Source organism: Mandrillus leucophaeus, unplaced genomic scaffold (assembly GCF_000951045.1).
Source record: "Mandrillus leucophaeus isolate KB7577 unplaced genomic scaffold, Mleu.le_1.0 Scaffold715, whole genome shotgun sequence".
Classification (NCBI taxonomy): Eukaryota; Metazoa; Chordata; class Mammalia; order Primates; family Cercopithecidae; genus Mandrillus; species Mandrillus leucophaeus.
This window is the reverse complement of record NW_012107753.1, coordinates 725,498-750,656: the sequence shown is the minus strand read 5'-3', so window position 1 is coordinate 750,656 and position 25,159 is coordinate 725,498. Positions and strand designations below refer to the sequence as shown.

Here is a 25,159-nt window from a genome sequence, read left to right as displayed (position 1 = left end):
TCTTGACTTTTTATCCAATTTGCCAGTCTGTGTCTTTTAATTGGGGCATTTGGCCCATTTGCATTTAAGGTTAATATTGTTATGTGTGAATTTGACCCTGCCATTATGATGCTGGCTGATTATTTTGCTCATTAGTTGATGTGGTTTCTTCATAGCATTGATGGTCTTTACTATTTAGTATGTTTTTGCGGTGGCTGGTACCAGTTATTCCTTTCCATGATTAGTGCTTCCTTCATGAGCTCTTGTAAGGCAGGCCTGGTGGTGACGAAGTCTCTCAGCATTTCTTTGTAAAGGATTTGATTTCTCCTTCACTTATGAAGCTTAGTTTGGCTGGATATGAAATTCTGGGTTGAAAATTATTTTCTTCAAGAATGTTGAATTTTGGCACTGTCTTCTGGCTTGTAGGGTTTCTGCAGAGAAATCTGCTGTTAGTCTGATGGGCCTCCCCTTGTGGGTAACCCGACCGTTCTCTCTGGCTGCCCTTAATATTTTTTCCTTCATTTCAACCTTGGTGAATCCGACGGTTATGTTTATTGGGGTTGCGCTTCTTGAGGAGTATCTTTGTGGTGTTCTCTGTATTTCCTGAATATGAATGTTGGCCTGCCTTGCTAGGTTGGGGAAGTTCTCCTGGATAATATCCTAAAGAGTGTTTCTCAACTTGGTTCCATTCTCCCCATCACCTCCAGGTACACCAATCAAATGTAGATTTGGTCTTTTCACATGATCCCATATTTCCTGGAGGCTTTGTTCATTTCTTTTCACTCTTTTTTCTCTAATCTTGTCTTCTTGTTTTATTTCATTGAGTTGATCTTCAAACTCTGATAGCCTTTCTTCTGCTTGATGGATTTGGCTATTGATACTTGTGTATGCTTCACCAAGTTCTCGTGCCATGTTTTTCAGCTCTGTCAGGTCATTTATGTCCTCTAAATTGGTTATTTCAGTTAGCAATTTGTCTAACCTTTTTTCAAGGTTCTTAGCTTCCTTTCATTGGGTTAGAACATGCTCCTTTAGCTCGGAGGAGTTTGTTATTACCCACCTCTAAAGCCTACTTCTGTCATTCATCAAACTCATTCTCCATCCAGTTTTGTTCCCTTGCTGGTAAGGAGTTGTGATCCTTTGGAGGAGAAGAGACATTCTGGTTTTTGAAATTTTCAGCCTTTTTGTGCTGGTTTCGTCTCATCTTTGTGGATTTATCTACCTTTGGTCTTTGAAGTCGGTGACCTTCAGCTGGGGTCTCTGAGTGGACGTCCTTTTTGTTGATGTTGATACTATTCCTTTCTGTTTGTTAGTTTTCCTTCTAACCATCAGGCCCCTCTGCTGCAGGTCTGCTGGAGTTTGCTGGAGGTCCACTCCAGACCCTGTTCACCTGGGTATCACTGGCAGAGGCTGCAGAACAGCAAAGATTGCTGCCTGTTCCCTCCTCTGAAAGCTTTTTCCCAGAGGGACACTCACCAGATACCAGCCAGAGCTCTCCTGTACGATGTGTCTGTCGGCTCCTACTGGGAGGTGTTTCCTAGTCATTATACCTGGGGGTGAGGGACCCACCTGAGGAGTCAGCATGTCCCTTATCGCAGCTGGAACCTGGTGCTGGGAAATCCGCTGTTGTCTTCAGAGCTGCCACACTGGGTCATTTAAGTCTGCTGAGGTTGCACCCACAACCTCCCCTTCCCCCAGGTGCTCTGTCCCAGGGAGGTGGAGGTTTTACCTGTGAGTCCCTGACTGGGACTGCTGGCTTTTTTTCAGAGATGTCCTGGCCACAGAGGAGGGAATGTAGTGAGGCAGTTTGGGTGCAGTGACCTTGCTGAGTTGTGGTGAGCTTTGTCCAGTTTGAACTTTCTAGCAGCTTTGTGTACACTGTGAGGGTAAAACCCCCTACTCAAGCCTCAGCAGTGGCAGATGCCCCTCCCCCCACCAAGCTCAAGTGTCCCAGGTCGAGCTCAGATTGCTGTGCTGGCAGCGAGAATTTCAAGCCAGTGGATCTTAGCTTACTGGACTCCATGGGCGTGGGACCCACTGAGCCAGACCACTTGGATCCCTGGCTTCAGCCCCCTTTCCAGGAGTGTGAGTGGTTCTATCTCGCTGGCATTCCAGGCACCACTGGGGTATGGAAAACAACTTCTGCAGCTAGCTCTGTGTCTTCCCAAATGGCAGCCCAGTTTTGTGTTGGAAACCCAGCACCAGGACCCTGGTGGCGTGGGTACTGGAGGGAATCTCCTGGTCTGCAGGTTGCGAAGACCATGGGAAAAGTGCAGTATCTGGGCCGGAGTACACGTTACAGTCCATAGTGTCTTCCCTTGGCTAGGAGAGGGAGTTCCCCGATCCCTTGCACTTCCCAGGTGAGGCGAGGCCCTGCCCTGCTTTGGCTCACCCTCCTTGGGCTGCACCCACTGTCCAACCAGTCCCAATGAAATGAACTGGGTACCTCAGTTGGAAATGCAGAAATCACCCGCCTTCTGGGTCGATCTTGCCGAGAGCTGCAGACCAGAGCTGTTCCTGTTTGGCTATCTTTGCAGCAAATTGGTGAATTCTTATGTATTCTGCAATTCTGTATCTTTTAAGTGGAACATTTAGGCCATTTACATTCAACGTTAGTATTGAGATGTGAGGTACTATTCTATTCATCATACTATTTGTTGCCTGAATACCTTGTTTTTTTATTTATTCACTTATTTATTGTATTTTTGTTTTAATGGGTCTTGTGAGAGTCAGGCTTTAAAGGGATTCTGTTTTGATGTGTTTCCAGGATTTGTTTCAAGATTTAGAGCTCCTTTTAGCAGTTCTTGTAGTGGTGGCTTGGTAGTGGTGAATTCTCTCAGCATTTGTTTGTCTGAAAAAGACTGTATCTTTCCTTCATTTATGAAGCTTAGTTTCTCTGGATACAAAATTGTTGGCTGATAATTGTTTTGTTTAAGGAGGCTAAAAATAGGACTCCAATCGCCTCTAGCTTATAGGGTTTCTGCTGAGAAATCTGCTGTTATTCTGATAGATTTTCCTTTATAGGCTACCTGGTGCTTTTACCTGGCAGCTCTTAAGATTCTTTCCTCTGTCTTGACTTCAGATAACCTGATAACTGTATGTTTAGGTGATGATCTTTTTGCAATGAATGTCTCAGGTGTTCTTGGAACTTCTTGTATTTAGATGTCTAGATCTCTAGCAAGGCCAAGGAAGTTTGCCTCTATTATTCCCCCAAATATGTTTTCCAAACTTAGATTTCTCTTTTTCCTCAGGGACACCACTTATTCTGAGGTTTGGTCATTTAACATAATCCCAAACTTCTTGGAGGCTTTATTCATTTTTTAAAATTCTTTTATTTTCCAGTACATTTTACATTTCTCTAAGTGTGTCTTTTATTTCCTGAAGTGTTGTTTTATATTTATGCTATCTATTTCACTGAAGATTTCTCCCCTCATATCTTGTATCATATTTTTTTATTTCCTTAAGTTGGACTTCACCTTTTTCTTGTGCCTCCTTGATTAGCTTACTACTCGACCTTCTGATTTTTTTTTTTTCTGGCAATTCAGGGATTTCATATTGGTTTGGACCCATTGCTGGTGAGCTAGTGTGATTTTTTTAGTGGTGTTAAAGAACATTGTTTTATCAAATTACCAGAATTGTGTTTCTGGCTCCTTCTTATTTGGGTAGGCTGTTTCAGAGGAATGATCTGAAGCTCAAGGCTGCTGTTCTGATTCTTTTGTCCCACAGTGTTCCCTTGATGTAGTACTCTCCCTCTTTTCTTAGGGATGTGGCTTCCTGAGAACCAAACTGTAGTGATTGTTATTTTTCTTTTGGATCTAGCCACCCAGTGGAGCTACTGGTTTCTGGGCTGGCACTGGGGGATGTCTGCACAAAGTCCTGTGATGTGAACCATCTTTAGGTCTCTTAGCTGTGGATACCAGCACCTGGTCCAGTGGAGGTGGCAGGGGAGTAAAATAGACTCTGTGAGGTACCTTAGTTGTAGTTGTTTAATGCACTAGTTTTGTGCTAGTTGGCTTCCTGCCAGGAGGTGGCACTTTCAAGAGTGCATCAGCTGTGGTAGTATAGGGGTGGATCAGGTGGTGGGTGGGGCCCTAGCACTCCCAAGAGAATATGAACTTTTTCTTTAGCTACCAGGGTGGGTAGGGAAGGACCATCAGGTGGGAGAGGAATTAGGTTCAAATGATCTCAGACTCTCCTTGTGTGGCGCTTGCTGTGGCTGCTGTGGGGATGGGGGTGTGGTTCTCAGGTCAATGGAGTTATGTTCCCAGGAGGATTATGGCTGCCTCTGCTGTGTCATGCAGGTTGTCAGGAAAGTGGACAAAGCTGGTAGCTACAAGCCTCACCTAGCTCCCATGCAACCCAAAAGACTGGTCTCATTCCCACTGTGCGCCCCCAACAACACTGAGTTTTCTGGCCTTTGGAAGCCTACAACTGTTTTCCTCTTTGTTGTGTCACTTCTCTACAATGTATTGATCTTGTTGAAAATTTTATATTAGCCGGGATTCTAAGCCACACTGCCTTGAGTTACTTTTCACCTGCGTGATGTTCATATATTAATAGACTTGTTTGTTTTTCTCTGGTTAATCTGTCATTTTTTACAGGAGACTGTCTCAATTAAAAACTTATGAGGGTTCAGAAAAATTGTAATTTCTTCCCAATCATGACAATAGCAGAGCATAAAACTAAGCACAGGGCCCATCTGAGTATGGGGCCCTGTGTGACAGTGCAGGTCACAGGCCTATGAAATTGTCCCTACGTATGAATTTCACCTGAATATTCCAAGCCAAGAGCTACTTATTATCTATGTTGAACATTTCTAATGATTTCCATCTTTTCCAATAGCAGAATTCAGTGGTCTCAAATAATTTAGCCAACTCACATTATAGAACTCAAGTCTATGTAACTCCAAGTCACTGTTCATGCACTATAGCCATGGAGTTCTTTTTAAATACCATTTTGAACATGTCATTCCCATGTTCAAACCCTTCAATGTCTCCCTAGTAATTAAAAAAATTTAGTCAATTTTGCTTAAAAAAATCAGTGAGCTCCACAATCTGAATTCCAACTCCCTTTCCAAAGCAACCTCTCATTAATTACTGATGATGACCATGAGGTTTTGGAGAGGGACAAAACCATCTCCAAATGTTTTTGAGTATCTACTATATATCGTGTCCTGTACTAGAAGATGTTTTACACATTAACTAATTTAATCCTCATGAGAACATTGAAAACAAAGTTATCCCCATTTTACAGATGAGAAAATTGAGATTGACAGAGGTAATGTAACCATACATAGTTATTAACTGTGAGAGTGGATTAAAATCCAGATTTCTCTGTCTCTAAAACATCAGGCTTTTTCTCTTGTGCCACACTCCTTCTAATTTGAACCATATTTTCCAGTGAAATGAGATTAATCTTCCCCTATAGATATGCCAGGTACATGTTATCACTTCATTCTGGTATCTTCTCCATTTTTTGGCATCCTATGTTTCTTCCATGCCTGACTTTATCTCCTGTTTGAGCTTCTTTCTCTGCCAACACCCATAGAAATAAAATTCAAATGAATTCTCTTGATTATTCATTTGGCTCTTGTGTTATGCAGCATTGTGTTGTATTTTTAAAAATTGTATGTAAATCTCCTTCCTTTTGGAAGAGATTTTGAGTTCCTCAGGGCACAAAATGTATCACATAGCTCTTTATTGTCTCAAGGACTAGCATAGTGCTTTGTACACAATATTTAATTAATGTCTTCTGTGTGGGTGAAAATGTTAATGTCTTTTTTTGTTGGACATTCATTTCCAAAGCAGAAGAACAATTAACATGACTGGGATGTTTAAAGGGTCTGGATGAATAGGTGAGTAAAGGACAGAAATATACTGGTAAAAAGCCCTGATCTATAGTGTTTGCCAATTTCCATGGTGTAAATACTTCTACTATAGCCAATTTCAAGCTACCAACAGTTAGAGCCAGCTCACAAAATTCTGGGAAATTTCATAATCAATGGTTTTGTGTGAGCCAGCATAAGTCAACTTCGGTATCTCTTTGGGGGTTTTAATAATGAACTCAACTTAGGTAAAACTAATCTGGAACAACTAAAAGCAGAGGTTAAAGTAAAATAACTCTCTTATTTAATCTATAATCAACTATGAAATGCTTGAATTAGAACTGCCTGTGAGAAGGAAAAACAATGATTCCATAATATGAAGACTGAAGACAAAGGCTGAAAGTGCATCAGTGACTTCTTATCCTAGTTTTTTTAAACTAAAAAAACTGCTAAATGATTTTTGTTTTATATTTTAGAATTTCCTCCCACATCTGTTAGCATGCATAGAGAGTTTCAGTTTTTCTTTCATCTTCTCTGCTCCTGCTCATTTCTCTCTTTCTAAATTTTATCTTAAAGTGGAACACTTTTTATTCAAGAGAAATAAATTCTTGACTGAGATCAGAAATCTCTTGCCATTCACATTAGAGTTTATCTACCACAATTGCCTGCTTCATCATTTTTATTCTATTGGAATAAGTATTTACAGCTATAAACTATCCTGCGTCTTGCATATTTCTATTAAACAAGAACAATGTCCCTGACAGTTTTCTGTCTCAGGATTTATCTTATTAATATTTGTTGTATTGTTATGGGTGCTTAGCAAATTATTGTGGTTAACTTTACCAATACGTTTCAAATAATATTTTGAAATTTTCCCTGGAAGGACATTGAGAAAAGCCAAATGTAAAAATTAGTGTTTTTTTCCTTGGGATTTGCATGTTTTGAAAATGTTCTCAATTGTTAAGGAAGTCAGCTGTAAAACATAGGCTAAATATACTTTTGTCTACCAAGAATTCCCTTTACTTGTCTGTTTCATGATTTGTTTAATCTTTCTTAGTTATGCATGTACCATTTTACCATAGTTACCTGGATATATTCTTGTCTCTGCCTTAGTTTGGCAGACTTTTCAAGTGGCTCACTGAGCTCCTGTTTCTATTTCTTTTAGAAAGTTGTGGAGGCATTTATTACTCCCATAACTGCCTCAAAATCTCAAGCACATGGCCTAGTTAAATCATCTTGAGGTTGTGCCCATATGGTTGCAGGAGGATATTAGTCATTGGGAAAAATGGGTCTAAAATGATAATATTCAAAGATGTTTTCCAATATTCTTGGCAATCTTATTCACTAATTTCCACAAACATTTGATTATCAAGAATTTAAACAACTTTGTCTTAGTTTCCTGCTGCTATAATAGAATACCACAGACTGGGTAATATATAAAGAAGGAAATTTATTGGGCATATGGTTCTGGAGGCTGGGAAGTCCAAGAGGCATGACACTGGCACCTGGCAAGGGTCATCCAATGGTGGAAGGCATCACATGGTGAGCAAGGATGAGAGACAGAGAGAAATGGGGCTGTATTTATCTGTTTATCAGGATCTTACTCTGTGATACTAGCCCACTCTCATGGTAACCACATTAATCCATTCATGAGAATAGAGTCCTCATGGCCTAATTGTCTCTTGAAAGTCCCTTCTCTTACTACTGTTACAATGGCAAGCAACTTTCCAACACATAAACTTTAGGAGACATAGTCAAACCATAGCAAATATTAAACTTCAAATAAACAAGGATTTTTTTTAGTAGCACAGTATAAAATGATAATAATAAATATTAGACATAAAAAAGTTCTGAAGTTCTTTTCAGATAGATAAATCATGGTCACTATTATCTTCTTAATTACATTTCATTGTACCCTATTTTCTGTGGTATTATCAGTCAACATATTATATATAGTAAGATGCACTTAAATTTTCTGAGCTTGCCAGGGCATCCTGTCCTCTAATGATTTTTGATAATGATTTATCAAATGTGTACTCTTTAGAATTTTAGCTGTCAGTAACAGTTGATTCTCACAACTTTTATTAGACTATCCATTATGTTTTTTGGAAAGGTGGTTAAAAGGATAAATACATTAATTATCGTGAAATTATCTAGGAATGCTTTTAAATACATTTGACATAATACATTAACAGTAAAAGGGAAGCAAATGTGCACCTAATAAGCACAAAATAAGATTAATCAGAGAAATATGTCCTTGCTGTTTTGGGGAAGAGTTATCCAGATCTCAGGTAAGGTACTTTTTGTGAAGATAACCTTTGGGTTTTATGAAGCTTGTAACAAGATAACAATCAAGGCATTTTTGTGGCCATCTTTACGTATATGACCAAGCAATGGCAAGTGAGATACTATTTTGGGGGCTTAAATAAAATAAAATAGTTAAGCTTTATTAAAATGCACATATTAAAATAAATTTTGAATAACATTGTATTTGAATATTATATTAGTCAGGGTTCTCTTAGACAGAACTCATAGGATACACACACAAACATTATATATATATAAAATATATATAATATATAAATATAATATATATTTTATATTTATATATGTAATATATATAAAATACATATAATATATATTTTATATATAAGGTCCCACGACAGGCTGTCTGCAAGCTGAGGAGCAAGGAGAGCCAGTCCCAAAACTCAAAACTGAAGAACTTGGAGTCCAATATTTGAGGACAGGAAGCATCCAGCACAGGAGAAAGATGTAGGCTGGGAGGCTAGGCCAGTCTCTCATTTTCACGTTTTTCTGCTTGGTTTATAGTCATTGGCAGCTGATTAGATTGTGCCCACCAGATTAAGGGTGCATTTGCCTTCCCCAGCCCACTGACTCAAATGTTAATCTTTTTTGGCAGCACCCTCACAGACATGCCCAGGATTAATTCTTTGTATCCCTCAATCCAATCAAGTTGACACTTAGTATTAACCATCACAAATATCATAACAAATTGTGTGAAAGGAAGAAAGGGGAATAGTTTTACATTTCAAATATAAGGGGTCCAAGATTCCCTTTTATAGTTATAAAAATTAGAAATTTTTAAATAGTATGAATCACTTATTTCAAATAGTTGTGTTTATGATGCTTTCATAATATATATGCCTAAGTTTACATATATTTATACGTGTGCATGTATATATAATGTATATAAACACAAAGGCAGTCATATCTACATAAAGATACATGGTTCTTTGGATGAATTAACTTTTACATTTTATGCATACACTCTTATTGTGTTTCTTGACCAGTACTTGGTCACAAGGATCAGGACAGGTTAGAAGGGAGGCTATGGAAGGACACTGAAAATACTACCACAACTTAATTCTGCAGAAAGCCCAGTTCACATAGGAACATGGTGTCCTTTGAGGGTGCCCTTACCTGAGCTGTGTTCCCCAATTGCTTAGGACAGTCTTCCGTGTCTAAGTTTGTCATGTGGCAAATGATCAAATTTACCAGGTAGTCCCAGTGATTTGCAGAGCTCATTGAACTGCCATCATTTAAAAGCATCATTTTAAATTTATTGTCCACTGATAGATCAAAAGATAGAATACACTGTTCCAACAGAAAACTAAGGACTTTTTTTTAGAAAAATTTAGACTGAGCACTTCTAAATATCACTACACAACATTTTGAAAAATGTTTTGAAAAAACAGTTATAATGCTTAGAAATATTTAGAAGAATATAAACACACAGGTATTGTGTTGAAACATGCTACCCACACTTTCAATGCAGGATGCTTCTGCTCACTATGGGGCAGCACTTTGTGATTTTTTCTGTTTCACAGTATTCAGAATTCATTAGAATGCATTTGATTAGAATGCACATGAGGCAAGCAAAATTAACACAGTCTGTCTACCAAGCCACGTAGATGGCCTTGCAAAGAGCTGAATGGTAGTATATCTAAGAATATGAGATTATGTGTATGATTCATGGTGGAAATGTCTCCTTTGTTAGAGAAATTCCTGCAAACCAATGCCTAGAATGCCCTCTCTGCCTACTCGAATTCTATTAGCCTTTTAGCATCCATTTGAATTCTTATCTCATCTATAATATCTTCAGCAACTCTCAAGCCTCCATTGTCCTCTCCCTTTTCACTTCAAGGCTGTCTTGCTTCGTTATGTAACTATTTCATGGGCCTAGATCTCATTTTTCTTAATATAGTTTAAGTTATAGAAAGGAATCCATATATTTCTTTTATTTCTTTTAAACACTTAACACATTAAGAACATAAAACATACCCAGTAATTACTTTGAAAAACAAAAAAAGACTAAGTAAAAGGGAGAATGAAAGAATAATAGAAATAAAATGAATTTGTTTATCAGCCAGAATTTTGGGTGGATCCTCCTCATAGCTATGTACAGCAATCTATAATTTCAGTGCCATTTCTACCTACTTCTAATAAAAATATTCCCACAGTAAAGGGGTAAGGTGATATTCCACCATTTTGCAACATTTTGGTGATTAGAATTGTTGAGGTACAGTTTTAGATAGAGTTTCCTTCTTATTCTTGGGCTGGTGATTTTAAGATTTATTTGTGGGTTTTAGGTCACGTTCTCCCCAAATCTCATTTCTGCTCAACACAAGAACAGTAAGTGTAGGCAGGGATGCCTTAGAGATATGGCCTGGAACTCTGCAGCCCACATAATACTATCCCTGCCTTCAGGTATTAGTGTTGCTAATAACATGCTCAACTGATTCATTAAAACAAAAGGCAAAAAATAAACAAACATAAAATCATTTTCATAGAGCTTAAAGAGACTATCCAGAGAGACATTTATAAAGTTACCATTATAAAATGCTTCACACTAAGAAAGAATTCATTACAATAATTTGGTTGTAAATTGTGTAAAGATTCTTTTTCCCTCCATCAATTTTAGATTTATTGCCTGGAGCCTTGTAAGCCAGACTGACAAAAGACAGATTAACAAGAGAAAAACAAGCAGTTTACTACCATGTATATCCTTCTTACTCATGGGACCACACAGGGATGAGTAACTGAAAGAGGAGGTTAGAACTTGAGTTTACCTAGCATCTTAACAAAAGAACAATACATTTTTAGAGAAATGACAAGACAAAAAGGACTTTGAGTTTCTCGGATGGCAAATGATGGGAAAGCAAATATATGGGGGAACTAATGGAAAATAAGGACTATTTAATAAAGCTTGTTGTGCAGATTCCTCTGGTGCCCTCTCTTGACTGATAGGTCTGGAATAGTCTTCAGTGATTAACTTCTGTCCTTCCCGGTAAGAGGGGAATGAAAATAATGCCTTTATATATTTATCTCCTGCTTTTAGGCAAAGGGGGAGAGCAGAGATCTTTTCTTGTGTATGCTTCTTCTTGATTGCTTTCAGCTCAAAATAATCTTTATACCATATTTTTGGCATATTTTGGCATAATATGGCACATAATCCTGATACAGCCTATTTTGGGGTGCCATATTCTGCTACCCTCCACATTGTCTCTACCCTTCTATGATCTTAGCAGATAATAGTACAACCTTCCAAAATGTTGGTTTCTTTCTATGAAGAAAACACAGTTTGTGCCGTGACCAGTATTGTAGCTCCTGGGGAAACCTGTATGTTCTCCTCTCTCTTCTCTCCTGCTGCTGTAATACTAACAAAAAGATTGTTTAAACCATAAATTGACTCTTAAAGCAATCAGGTACAAATCAGAGTTAAGCCAGCAATGAAAATTAGCATTGTTTTAGAGCTCCAGGGAGCAAAGAAGTCATCCCGAGTCTGAAGAGCTTCTGTGGCAGTAACTTGGAATTTCATACAAATTTGACCTGTCCAAGACTTGCTTTAATTATTCATCAACACCAGCATCTGACTTTAATACATCTCCATGAGTATCATCAGAACTAGAGAAAAAAAAAATTTCCTTAAGAAATCTTTGTACATAGGCCACTCTCATGTTTGTTGCTGGTAAAAATTTTGAGGTCTTAGTAATTTAAAAAATATGTATTTTACCTGTGAAGTGGTACTATCCAAAAGGAACTATACCGAAATACATCAGACAAAAAAGTTAAGAGGTTATAAAAATGCACATGCAATTCTTTTTTTGCTTGTTCTTAGTTTATTTACTGCTTGTTTTCAGATGGTCAGTCAGGTAGTTACTCTTTAGAGATGTGAGATAAAGTATGGACATGAAAAGTAGTTATTTACCAAAGGCAATTATTGAGTATCAAAACATGTAGAGTACTTACTGTCAGTTCAGGGAGACAACAAAACAATTATATATAATATAGTAGCTGTTTAGCCCAATCTTCCAATAATTGCTTGACCAATATGCTAAATTTAAGAGTTCTTTACCTCTTAAATTTGGTAGCCGCAGTACACAAAATTTGGTTAGTTCTGCAGGGGCAGAAAGATGTGATATTTTGTACCCATCATAAGGTCACAGACAATACTTCTGTAATGAAAGAGGTTTGACAAGAGAAAAACATAACACATTTATTTAACCAAAGTTTTATATGACATGGAAGCCTTCAGAATGTAGATTTGAAGTCCCCAGGGAAACTGTCCATTTTTATGCTTAGATTCAATAAAGAGTGAACAGTCATGTAGCAGTGTTATTAGACAAACAAGGAATTATGGAATAGTAATGATGAGTGGGGAAACCCAGCAATACCTGTCCAGATTCTTCTTGTCCTCACTGTTGTAACATCTCTTCCCCCTCCTGGCTTATTTTGGTATAGTTCCTTTTAGATAGTACTACTCTACAGATAAAATATATATTTTTTGATTATGAAGACTACTTTTTTTTGTCAGCAACAAATATGAGAGTGTTTCTTCCTCCCTTGACCTGCTGTTGACCAAGAGTGGGTCATAGAATTTCTTTATGGCCACCTTCTAGATAGAAAGGTAGAGAAGGTTAGAGTAATAATTCTTGTTTTTATGGCCGGCTTTGGGGAAAAGGGGGTTTTAGTTTCTAAGGCCTGCCCTGGGGAAGGGGAACTCTGAATTCTATGGCTGGTTTTGGGGAAGAATGAGGGGTGACAGGCAGGAGAGCAGGAGAAGGTCGGAGAGACCCTGGCTCTGACGCTGCTTCTGAGGCCTTCCAGTGTCCTTTATTTCAAGGTACCTGGCGTGCCAAGGCAGCACATTCAGGATATCATTTTCTGAGCCCAACAGCTCCGTATTCTGCCCTCAACTTGCACGTTGGAATCGTTTGTGGACTTAAAAAAATATTGATGCCATATCCCAGTCCCAGAGATTGTGACTTAATTTAGCTGTCCCCAACCTTTTTGACACCAGGGACCAGTTTCATGGATGACAATTTTTTCCATTTACTGGGGCTGGATGAGGAGATAGTTTTAGGATGATTCAAGTGTATTACATTTATTCTGCACATTGTAATATATAATGAAATAATTATACAACTCACCATAATGTAGAATCAGTGGGAGCCCTGAGCTTGTTTTCCTGCAACTATATGGTCCCATCTGGGGGTGATGGGAGACACTGACAGATCATCAGGAATTAGATTCTCATAAGCAGTTCACAATCTAGATCTCTCACATGTGCAGTTCACAATAGGGTTTGCACTCCTATGAAAATCTAATGCTACCGCTGATCTGACAGGAGGAGGAGCTCAGGTGGTAATACGAGTTAGCAATGGGGAGTGGCTGTAAAGCAGATGACGCTTCACTCACTCGCCCACCACTTGCCTGCTGTGCGGCCCAGTTCCTGACAATCATCTGGTCTTCTCACTGGTATTTATTCATTCAATTAGCATTTGTTGAAATTCACATCTATGCCAGGTGCTAAATTCACATCTGTGCCAATGGCCACGACCTGGCAGTCATCTGGTCTTCTCACTGATGTTCATTCATTCAATTAGCATTTATTGAAATTCACATCTATGCCAGGTGCTATATTAAGTACTGGGAAATTAGTACAAAAAATATAGACCTTTGAGATTCCAGTGCAATGGACTAGAAAGTAACACTTGGGATAACTACTGCAGAAAGGGCAGCGGTTAAGTCACAGTACCTAGGGGGTGGAGGGGATTGTTGGAAAGAAAGAAAGGATCAGGAAAGGTTTTGTGGAGGAGCTGTAGTGTTGGCCTAACTCTAGAACTGAAGATAAAGAAAATGAAGACAACAGGTGTAGGAGAAGAGGAAGGGCATCTTAGAGAAAGGAAACAGCATATATAAAAGCCTTGATGCATTATAAATCAAGTTGCAGCCAGCCTTTCATCTTATGTTTTCTCTAACTTACCCTGTATATCATTGTTGAAACATTTTTCTCACAGCACTGTATTACACACATCAATTTCCTGCTCGAAAATACTCTGGATCCTTATTAATAACAGAATGAATTCTGCACTGCTGAACCTGACATTAGGGCTTGCCAGCTCCTCCTCTAAAGCATTTAAAATGTCCTCTTCATTGTCTATCTGAAGCCCCCAGGTACGTTTTCATCTCTTCACTTTTGCTTATATCATTCCCCTGCACCAAAATGTCCTTCCTACTCCTTTGACCATGTACATGAATCCTCCCTTTGTTCAGGGTTCCTTGATACCACTCCATCTCTCATCTCAATCTTGTAGCATTTATGTTTATTTTTACTATTCTTGTTTGTTAGTAATTAGATGGTGCCCTAAATATTTATCTATGTCTTTGCTTTTTAATGGGATTGTAAATTCCTTGCAGAAAAGCGTAGGACCAGATTATTTTATTTCTCTTTCTGCATATGGCACAGTGCCTTAAATAAACAAAATTTATATTTTATTACTGATAACAAAACTGAATGACAGTAATATAATGAGTATGGAAAATGGAGAAACCAAGCATTTGCATAATTGCCTAGTCTTTGATCATTGATGCACACTACTTTTATGTAATTATAATGAGAGTATACAAATTGTTCTGTATTCTAAAATTTTAGTTGACATTGTATCATAAACATTTCCTATGAAAAATAATAAATATCAGCTGGGCACAGTGGCTGACACCTGTAATCCTAGTATTTTGGGAGGCCGAGGCAGGTGGATCACTTGAGGTCAGGAGTTCAAGAACAGCCTAGCCAAAAAGGTAAAACCTTGTCTCTACTAAAAATACAAAAAAATTAGCTGGGCATAGTGGCACAAGCCTGTAGTCAGCTACTCAGGAGACTGAGACATGAGAATTGCTTGAACCCAGAAGGCAGAGGTTGCAGTGAGCCAAGATTTGCACCACTGTGCTCCAGCCTGGACAGAGAGAGTCAGTCTGTGTCTCAAAAAAAAAAAAAAAAAAAAAAAAGATAAATATCTTTGGATAATAACTAAAAGCATCATTTACCCATGGTGTGCCAGGTACTGCTTTGCTTACACTGTTTCAACTTTTGTACGTATGTGCTTATTCCAATCCCATGAGGTAAACACTGGTGTTATCCTGGGGAAACTGGGAGCACTGAGCTCAAAAAGAGTAGAGCTGTGCCACTTAGTAGGTGACCTTGGATACTTATTTTACTTAGAGAATCCTCAGTTTCCTTATCTCTGAGATAGGGATAATAATAGTTTCCACCTTTCAGGATTTTGAGGGGATGAAGTGAGATGATGGACATGAATAGTGCCTGGCAGATGGCCAACACTCAGTGTGCTTCAGCTCTTGAGTCACTGTTGCTGATCCCATTTTACAAGTGAGGAAGCTGGATCAAAGACATTTAGTAACGCACCCCAAATCACACACCTGGTGTGTGACAAAGCCAAGATTCAAACCCCTGTCCCAATTATGACATGAGATAGGGATCACAGAATTTAATACCATGTTGTCCAAGTGTAACATTTTACAATTTAGTGCTACAGAGAACATGTGCAGTTTTGAGGGAAAACACAGTTGGATATCTTCAGATTATCTTCTGCTTGGAGAGAAGGAGAAATTGAGAGAGAGAGAGAGAAAGAGAGAGAGAGAGAGATTCCCATGGGCCCAAGCTCTCTGCAGCAGCATAGCATGGCTGGAGCAGGGCTCAGGCTAGAATTCCTGACTGCTTCCTCCCAGGTGGTGTCACAACTGGGGCTTCTGAGACCCAACACTTGGGCCCTCTCCTTGGGTCTCAGTTGGAGGGTTGAATCCTCTCCTGCTTGCTTGCTAACGAGAACAATTCCCACTTTCAATGGGGTAACAGTCTGAGGGGAAATGGGCTGGGGTTTTGCCTGGAAGTATCTAGTTATTTCTCAACTTCGTAGTTTGGAGACTCAGCATAAAAACTGCAGTCAGCCCTATTAGTACTATTGCTGCTAATACAGCCATCCCCCCTTATCAGAGGGGAATACCTTCCAAGACTCCCCGTGGATTCCTAAAACCAAGGATACTACTGAACCTGATTGCTGTCAGTGAGAACATATTCCTGTTTATGTCTTTCACCCACACATTTAATGCCTTTTCTATCTTAACTAAGCACTTATCACACACTATGGCCGTAACTTTTGCAGTTTGAAGTACAACAGAAAAACTAGCAGGAATTTCTTTCCCTTCTTCACAATTTCAGGAAGAGAAGACGTCTTACCATAGATCTCAGCAACCTCAGCATACATTTTTTTTTCTGTCCTTATTAGGTTGGGAACTTTCCCTTTTTGACTTAAAGAAAGTACTTTGTGGCTTCTCTTTGGCATATCTGAATTGCCAGCATCACTAAGCTTATGCTTTGGGGGCATTATTAAGTAGAATAAGGGTCACTGGAACGTAAGCGTTGTGATACTGTGAGAATGAATCTGAGAACCCAGAGGGCTACTGACTAACAGGAGGAGAGTGCAGACTGTGTGGATTTGCTGAACAAAAGGAGGATTCACTTCCTGACTGGACAGCGCAGGATGACATGAGATTTCATCATGCTACTCAGGACAGCACACGATTTAAAACTTATGAATTGTTTATTTCTGGAATTTTCCATTAAATATTTTTGGACTGCAGTTGACTACTTGTAACAAACTGTGGAAAGCAAAACTGCAGATGAGGGGGAACTACTGTAATGGTTACTGCTTATACTGCTTTTGCTATTTGCCATGGATTAAGCTAAACACATTATATACATTATTTTCTATAATGGATGCAACAATCCTACAGAGTAGCTACTATTATCTCCATTTTGTGGATGAAGCAGCTGGGCATCTTAACCATTCCAGCTACCGCCATCAGCATTTACCTTAGGAAAAAGATGTGTTTTGAATAATCACTTCCAGTATTGAGATAATTTTCAGTAATTGTACCAGCCTAACTCTGAAGTTGTATTATCTAGGAGGCCTCTAGTTCTTATTTTTAATCCTTGTACCTTCAAGTAGCTTCTTACCTCTGTAACTCACTCCCACAGTAATATTTCAGGAGAAGCCAGATTCTCTGGACTATTGGTTAAGTTCTTTTAAATGGCAGTGTTTGTTATGAAAAGACTTTTCATTCTTCTGGTCCCCTCACTGGAAACTGCTCAAGAGTACAAGTTTTGATTACAGTTGCCTAAACACCAGTTCTGAATTGTCTTTCATTTACTTGAGCAATCAATTGGTTGCTCAATCATACTATCAAACTGAAAACAAGAGGAAAGGAAAGTCAACTGAACCTAACTCAAAAGAGGAACATGTTTCCTGGGATGAGAATGTGTCAAAGGCAGCATAGCATGACCTAACTCTTCTGTGTAATCATGGTTGTATCATGTGTTATGGGTAAATTATCTATTTTGTAAGTTAGTCCAGTGTGTGCTTCTTCAACTAACTGTGAAAGCATTCTTGAAAGACCATGAAACCTAATTATTCTAATTACCAACACAACGGATTGATAAATGAATGATGAGGTCAGGTATCATTGTCATTAAATAGACCTCGCTCAATTATTTATCACTGGGTCTGGGGTTACAGCTCAGAGAGCTGTGCGTATTGCAGCACAGTTTGCTTGAGCTCTGAGACCTGAAGACCAGATTACAGTCTTGGCAGGTGGCTTTTGTTGAATGTAATTCAAGGAGGTGGTACACATTTGTTTCAGTCAGACATTTGGATGTTTTGAGGCCAATAGATATTCCAAGTTTATCTACAAAAGCCTATTTCATTTCAACCATGTAGAAAAATTTCTTTAAATTATACAGATAAATACAAATGAGTAGGAGAATCGATTAGCTGTAGAAAGACATATATGTAAAGATGTTTTCTTGCATCTTAGTGTTCTAAAGACTGTTCTTTATTTTCTTAGATTCTGCTATCTGTCATGGATACTTTAGTGCTCTGTATTGATCAATGTTTGTCTTCATATTGGATTTGTTTTTGTACCTTGTTTCTAATTGTACAATGAAATATGTTTTCTGGTTAAGAAATTTGTTATTGAGGAGGATAGAATTGGGTGATACTAGTTTTTTATCATCCTGAAATCATGCCAACTCATTGCAAAGATCAGTCCTTAAATTGGTATTAAGGCATGCCCTCTCATTGAGTCTCTGATATCTTGCAGCCCAGTGTCCCTTCTTGAAGGCCTGTAACCTGCAAAAGTACTTTCTTACATCCTATGAGCATCAGATATGGGGGATAAAGAATCCCTTCTTGCTAAACAATTATTCTTGGCCCACCCTCTGCCCCTTGGCTTTATTTTAAACCCATCCCCAACATACCTGATTAGTTGAGTCTAGTAATTCTGGCTTGAGTGGGCTATGGGGAGCACAGATTAGCTAGAATTGCTGTTCAGGGACCTCTTTGGTATAAAACTGGGGGAGGTGGGGATCTCTCAGAGAATGAAGGAGAGAAGAGCACTAGGGAAGAGAAGAAATTCATACCTGAGATTATGTAATAGATAATAGAGTCTGGACTTTTGTTTGAAAATCAGAATCAAGGTATATATGTTGAGGGTAGGGAGGGGTAGTAATTGAAAGTTAAATATGAAACTATACCTAGCATCAAGGGAAACTAATAGTAATTGAAGAGACAAAAATAAAACTTGTTTATGTTGTTCAAAGGAAAATTATATTTATAACATATGACAAAAACTTCATTAATGCCATGTAGATAGGGTTCCAGATTATTAAGCGAGTTTATAATTAATTTTGTAGTGGTTTTAATTTGGTTGTTACCCTGACTTCCTTCTCTGTCTCTTAAGTTTTGCTAGTTTAATGTTCACAAGCTCACAAAATTAAAAATCTTGGTAGAAATATGGAGTAGCTATTTCTTTACACTTCTGTTTAGAACAAAGTTGTGCTTTTGAATTGACCACTTATCTGGAAAGTGATATAAATCTAATAAGCAAAACTGGGTGTATTTTAAATTATCTGTTAAATACCTAGAGCAGTGGAGATGTCCTGAAAGTGAGTACTTTATTACATTTGAAAAACAAACTTTAATTTTACTACTAAGAAGGATTTCCATTTCTCTATTTATATGTGTTCTTTATACTAGAGATTAATATGATAGCTCCTCTGTATACTTAGTTTTATGAATTTCAAAATTCTTGATGCCAAATAACTGAAGTATCGTCAATTCTGCCATAACATGATGTATGGTTTCCTAAAAATCCCCACACTATGCAAAATTGGGCAATAAAAACACATTTTACAAAAAAAAATGGGGATAGGCACACAATACATAGAAACATCACTAGTGGCACATTACAAAAAATATGGGAATTTAGTAACAATGACAGCAATATTTTACTCATATTAATGGTTAAGAAATTTACAATAAATATGGCAGTTTACTTTGAAAAAGATCTAACGTTCCCTTGTGGAAGCTGGCCTTCAAAAGGGTTGCAGTTTGTGAATTTTTGAGAAGTGTTGGGGGGAGAGTCATTGTTGCCCCAGTTGTGAGCAGGTGTGGCTTTTCTACCTGTGTGGGGAAGTGCTGATGGATGAGGTGTATGGATTTTGTGTATTCCTATGCTGCTTGGTTTAGCTTGGTGCAGTCTTCTGCATCTACCTGGTGTTTCTTGTGGATAGAATCACACATAAGCAAACCCCAAACTTGTGTTATGATCAAATTGTTCTGTAATACATCAATTATGTTAGAACAGGGTCGTGGTTTCAAAACCAGCATTGCCGTAGAATTGACTGTGTAATAATCCTTTCAACACTTTCACATCTATGATCCTACCTTGTTCTTGCCACCATCTTAGCAAGCAGGGGTGCGATTGCCTGACCATTTGTTTTCTGGGAAATCTTGACCTATTAAAAGTCACACAGTAACTGAGGGAACCTGTGTCAGAGCTTGCCTAGGTCTGTGTGAGTCTGAGGTAGGCGTGCTTTCCTCTGAAAAGCCAGACACTCATGTATGTGGGACAAAGAGCATCAGAAACATGGGCAAGGTCATAGAGACAGATCCCAGAGACAGGATTAGAAGCCAACTTGCCTGATTTTCTGCTTAGAGGCTTCAGTTCACCATTTTAGAAAGTGCCTGCTGGCTGCCACCCTCCCTCCTGTCTTATCACCTCTAAAACACATTGTTAATGCTTAGATAGGATGTATTTTCTTCACTGCATGAATCTAAAAACCCAGCCATGAGAACTCAGCTTCTAATTTTTGCCATTGCTTTATTGGATATTTTAGAACATGCAAAAGGTTTTAGAAATTGTTTTTCAACTAATTTTTACCAGCACAGAGGTCATGTCAAGTGTTAGGGTGTTTGACAACAAGGCCAGACTAGTCTGTTAATTGAGTTTCAGAGAAGGTTAATGATAAAGGGTGCAATCCCGAAGTCTGGGAATGACTTTGCTTTCAAGCATTAATTATTGTGGAAAATAAAATTATTAGATACTCCCTTGTCTACATCTACCCCAAACTGTGTCAATCAGCTCTGTTTCTAGAAGGTTTACATTTATTAAACACTCCCTGTGGTCAATGCAACCGTCAATGCGATGGAAGCTACAATAAGACAAGGTATTGTATCTGCTATCAGGAAACTGATTTGGGAGTTCTGTTTGGTGACCAAAGAGAATCTTTACCACTGTGCTTACATTTTTATGCCAGAATATGGGTGGGCGCACATGTACAGGTGAGTAATGAGGCCCCACTCCCTAGTATTAGTTAAGTCAGCAGGTGTATGCTGTTTTTTTGGTCACTGTGTATTGTAAAATTCTGAGTTTGGCACTGATACTAGGGAACATCTTACAAAAAAAATTCCTCACTGACCCCCTTTTTTTTTTTTTTTTTTTGAGACAGAGTCTCACTCTGTTGCCCCAGGCTGGGGTGCAGTGGCACAATCACAGCTCACTGCAACCTCCGCCTCCCAGGTTCAAGTGATCCCCCTACCTCAGCCTCCCCAGTAGCTGGGATGACAGGTGCACACCATCATACCTGGTCAATTTTTGTACTTTTAGTAGAGGTGGGGTTTCACTCTGTTGGCCAGGGTGGTCTTGAACTCCTGACCTCAAGTGATCTGCCCACCTTGGCTTCCCAAAGTGTTGGGATTACAGGTATGAGTCACTGCGCCTAGCCAGACCCTTCATTTCTAAAAGTTGACTTTATATGTTAATAGGAGTTTAATTATAGTCATATGTTGAAGGGCCTTGTCTGTAAAACCACATATTCCAGGGGCCATCCAACTGAGGACAGCACTGCACTTGTGGAACCACAATCCAGGCTTGGGTTATCTGTTTCTACCGTGACAGAGGCTACTCCATCACTTAAACTATATGTTCTGCAGCCCCTGAGAGGTGAAGACAAGCCTGGGTTGCCTCTATTTGTAATTTTCTTTTTTGTAATTTTTTTTGGTAAATTGTTTTTCAAACAAACAACAAATATGGCTGTCCCAGTCAGTTGAAGCTGATAGAACAAATGACCATAGACCGGGTGGCTTAAACGACAGGCATTTATTTCTCACAGTGCTACAGGCTGAAAGTCTAACATCGAAGTGCCAGCATGGTCGGGCTCTGGCAAGGGCCATCTCCCAGATTGCAGATGGCTGGCTCCTTGTGTCTTCATGCAGTAGAAGCAGGGCTAGCTAGCTCTCTGGCCACTACTTATAAGGGCACTAATTCCATTCATGAGGGTTCTACCCCCATAGTCCAATTACCTCCTAAAGACCCCACCTCCAAATACCATCACATTGGAGATTAGATTTCAACATACAGATTTCGATAGGGACAAAAACATTCAGTCTATAACAATGATCAAACAAGGTTACAAAAATTGTAGTGTATGTAGCATGCTTGCATTATGTTGTGATGAATTAATGTTTTTTTATTATATATACCAAAGAAACCAATGTAACTGCTGTAAATGTATAAATATTTGGGAGTAATGTTAAAGTTTACATTTAAAGCCCTTTCTGAATGTGAGGCTGAAAGTATTCCATTTCTCTCTCTTTCTCTTCTTAACCCGATTTACTTTACAGAATGATTTTTCTGTTGTAGGTCGTAATTGCTTTTTTTTTTTTTTTTTAACAGGATTAAGTACCAGGTCATTAAGTGTGTTCTATGTCAGTTTGACCTAACCTCTCTGCCCTTTTCTTTTTTTCTAAAGCAATTCTTTAAAAAGAAGAAAGGGAAGTATTTTAAAATAAACATTTGACTGCCAGAATCTGATGTAAACTTCAGACTCAATTTTACATGTGATAGAAATGAAAAGAACTAAGGTTCTCTATTATGACATTTAGCATCAATTCCTTTTCAATGATTCCAGCTAATTAATAAGTGAGCTAAAATATCTTACTTTTTCTGGTCAGCATTTAAAAATTTAAACATGAATTGAAAATCTCTAGGTTATAAAACGCAGCCTAGGTTCACTTGTGAGGGATCTAGAAGAAATAAGACTGCAGGCCCGGTATAATCAACTGTCCACTACTTCTATATTCTAGTCATTGCAACTCACCTCCCTTTATCCCTTATGTTATTTTTATTTTCTCAGGGAAGCAAAAAAATTTGTGAGTGAAAATGAAGGGGCACTTGGGAAAGGAAAAGGAAAACGGTGGTTTGCATTTAAGATGATGATGGCCAAGGTAGGTATTTTTATAGTTGTCTGGTTTATGGCATATTGCCTCTAAGAAGAACATTGATTCTTTTCTAAAGGGGTGAAAAAAATCTTACGTTTTGTATATATAAAACACAAATACTCATACAGTATATACACAGTATATCTGTGGTATTGAAATTTACAGGGGAGATTTAAAACATTATTCTTAGAGGAGTTAAAATGAAAAATAAGTCAAGAAATACAGATTTATGGCAAAAGACTTACTTGTGAGACTTTAGCACTTCCAAATATAAAAGATTGCATCCTTTTTCATTTTCATTCTCTGGAAGTGAAGGGGTTCTGGTCAAGTTGTTTTCCTCAAAGTGTCTATATAGCTTTTTTCTACCAGGAACATCAACTATACAGTGGACAGAAAATAAGAAAAAAAAATGATATACTGATACAAATATAGATTTTGGGGGAAAGACAGAAAGGCAACTAACATTTATTTAACACTTACTATGTGCCAAGCCCTGAATTGAATTCCTTTATAAAGTTATATTTAATTCTTACAGTAAAGCAGGAACATAGATATTATTATCTCCTCTTTACAAATGTTATACCAACTGTAAGCTAAATGTACTTCATAAAGTTTTGTGAATAAAGTCATATATCTTAACTTTCATACACACACACACACACACACACGATTAATTTTGTCTGTTTTTCTACAGTTTAAATAAATGGAATCATATGGTATCTATGCATTTGTTTTTGGCCTCTTTGATGCAATGTTATGTTCACAAGATATATCCACATTGTTGTGGGAGTTATAGTTCATTTTTATTCATGTGTGGTATTCTATTGTATAAAGATGCCATGACAATTTATTTACCCATTCTATTGTAGATTGGACATTTGGGCTGTTTCTAGTTATGAGTAATCTTTTTTTGTTTGTTTGTTTGTTTGTTTTTAAAATTAACTCATACACAATTACTTGTCTTCTGGTTTGTTGAAACAATAATCCAGACATTTGCTACAATAATGTCTGTTAAAATGGCTGGCCATGAAATCTCCAGCAATACATTCATCTGAAGGGCATTCTTGATGAAGGCAACTAATTTTGCCATTTTCATCCAACCTGTAGTATTTCAGGACAGCCAACTTAACCTTCCTTTTCTTATGCTTATTCTTCTTTGGAGTGGTGTAAGATTTCTTCCTTTTCTTAGCACCACTATGAAGTCTCAACACAAGATGAAGAGTAGACTCCTTTTGAATGTTGTATCCAGACAAAGCACATCCACCTTCCGGTTTCTTGCCAACACAGATCGGTCTTTGCTGATCAGTAGAAATTCCTGTTTTATCCTAGATCTTGGACTTTGCATTTTCTGTTGTATCCAAGGGTTCAAACTCAAGAGTGATGGTCTTTCCCATAAGGGTTTTTAAAGAAAATCTGTGTTTTCGTGGTGGTTCCACTGCAGAAGACAGACGGAAAAAAAAGCGTGGGCAATCTTTTGAACTTCAGACTTGTCTCATGCTATTATTTAGACAATAGTGCCTGTCCAGCTTCTACTTCATCCCTGCATAATGTGCACACATGCAAAATTCTCTGCCACATTCTCATTGTTCCCAGTGGTCCTCTTGACCATGGATGATCCAACACTGGAGTTAAATAGAAAGAAGGCCTTTTGCAAAAAGAATCTGTGACTTGTTTTCTTCTGTTTCCATTAAGCTGACTATTCTGCCTCTACCAGATTGAAGTGTCTCATGTCATAGAACTTACCATCTTGTATTGAACTCACCTATTTGTACACAAACTACCCTGGTAGATCAGAAGGCTTTCAAAACAGGACCTGGAAATAAAAGACAGAAAATAATATTTATTCATATTGAGTCCTCCATACAATGAAAACTAATTAAACACACACTCTGTTCCAATCACCCTATTATATGCTAATTCCCTGCTTTCTTATTGTTTTATATAATAAATAGCTCTTTCTGAGAGGCCAGCATATTTTCCACAAAACGGGGTTGATAAACAGTTTTTTGTTGAATTAAATTGGTCTAGGGTTAGTGGAGAACAGGGAAACAAGTGAAACCTACTGTTTCCCCCTTTGACTAGAAAGTAGTATTTGCTGCCAGAGAGACATTTCCAAGCTCATTGCATTGTCGTGTTTTGAGGTAGGGGATAAACATCTTAATAAATCAAGAGGTTGGACTTCACTGTTGTATTTGACTTTCTTTTCAGAAATGGGTAAAATTCCTCCGTGATTTTGAGAACTTCAAAGCTGCGTGTATCCCATGGGAAAATAAAATCAAGGCTATTGAAAGTAAGTGCTCATCAGATCTCAGATGGAGAAGGTTGTCTTAGAGAAATAGCTCATAAGCTTATCAGATGCCTTTCTCAGTTTCTGGACTTTTGGAAAGACTGGAAACAAATGAACAAAAACAATCAAATAAAC

General features: G+C 38.2%; 1 protein-coding gene across 1 annotated transcript in view; it reads left to right on the top strand.

Moving 5' to 3' along the window:
- The window catches only part of TMC1 (transmembrane channel-like 1), a 194,757-nt gene that overhangs the window by 63,246 nt on the left and 106,352 nt on the right, over nt 1–25,159 (top strand). The window contains exons 6-7 of the mRNA XM_011965144.1: nt 22,653–22,743; nt 24,946–25,027. Coding sequence (XP_011820534.1) covers nt 22,653–22,743; nt 24,946–25,027 — 173 coding nt within the window. The remainder of the gene's footprint in view (nt 1–22,652; nt 22,744–24,945; nt 25,028–25,159) is intronic.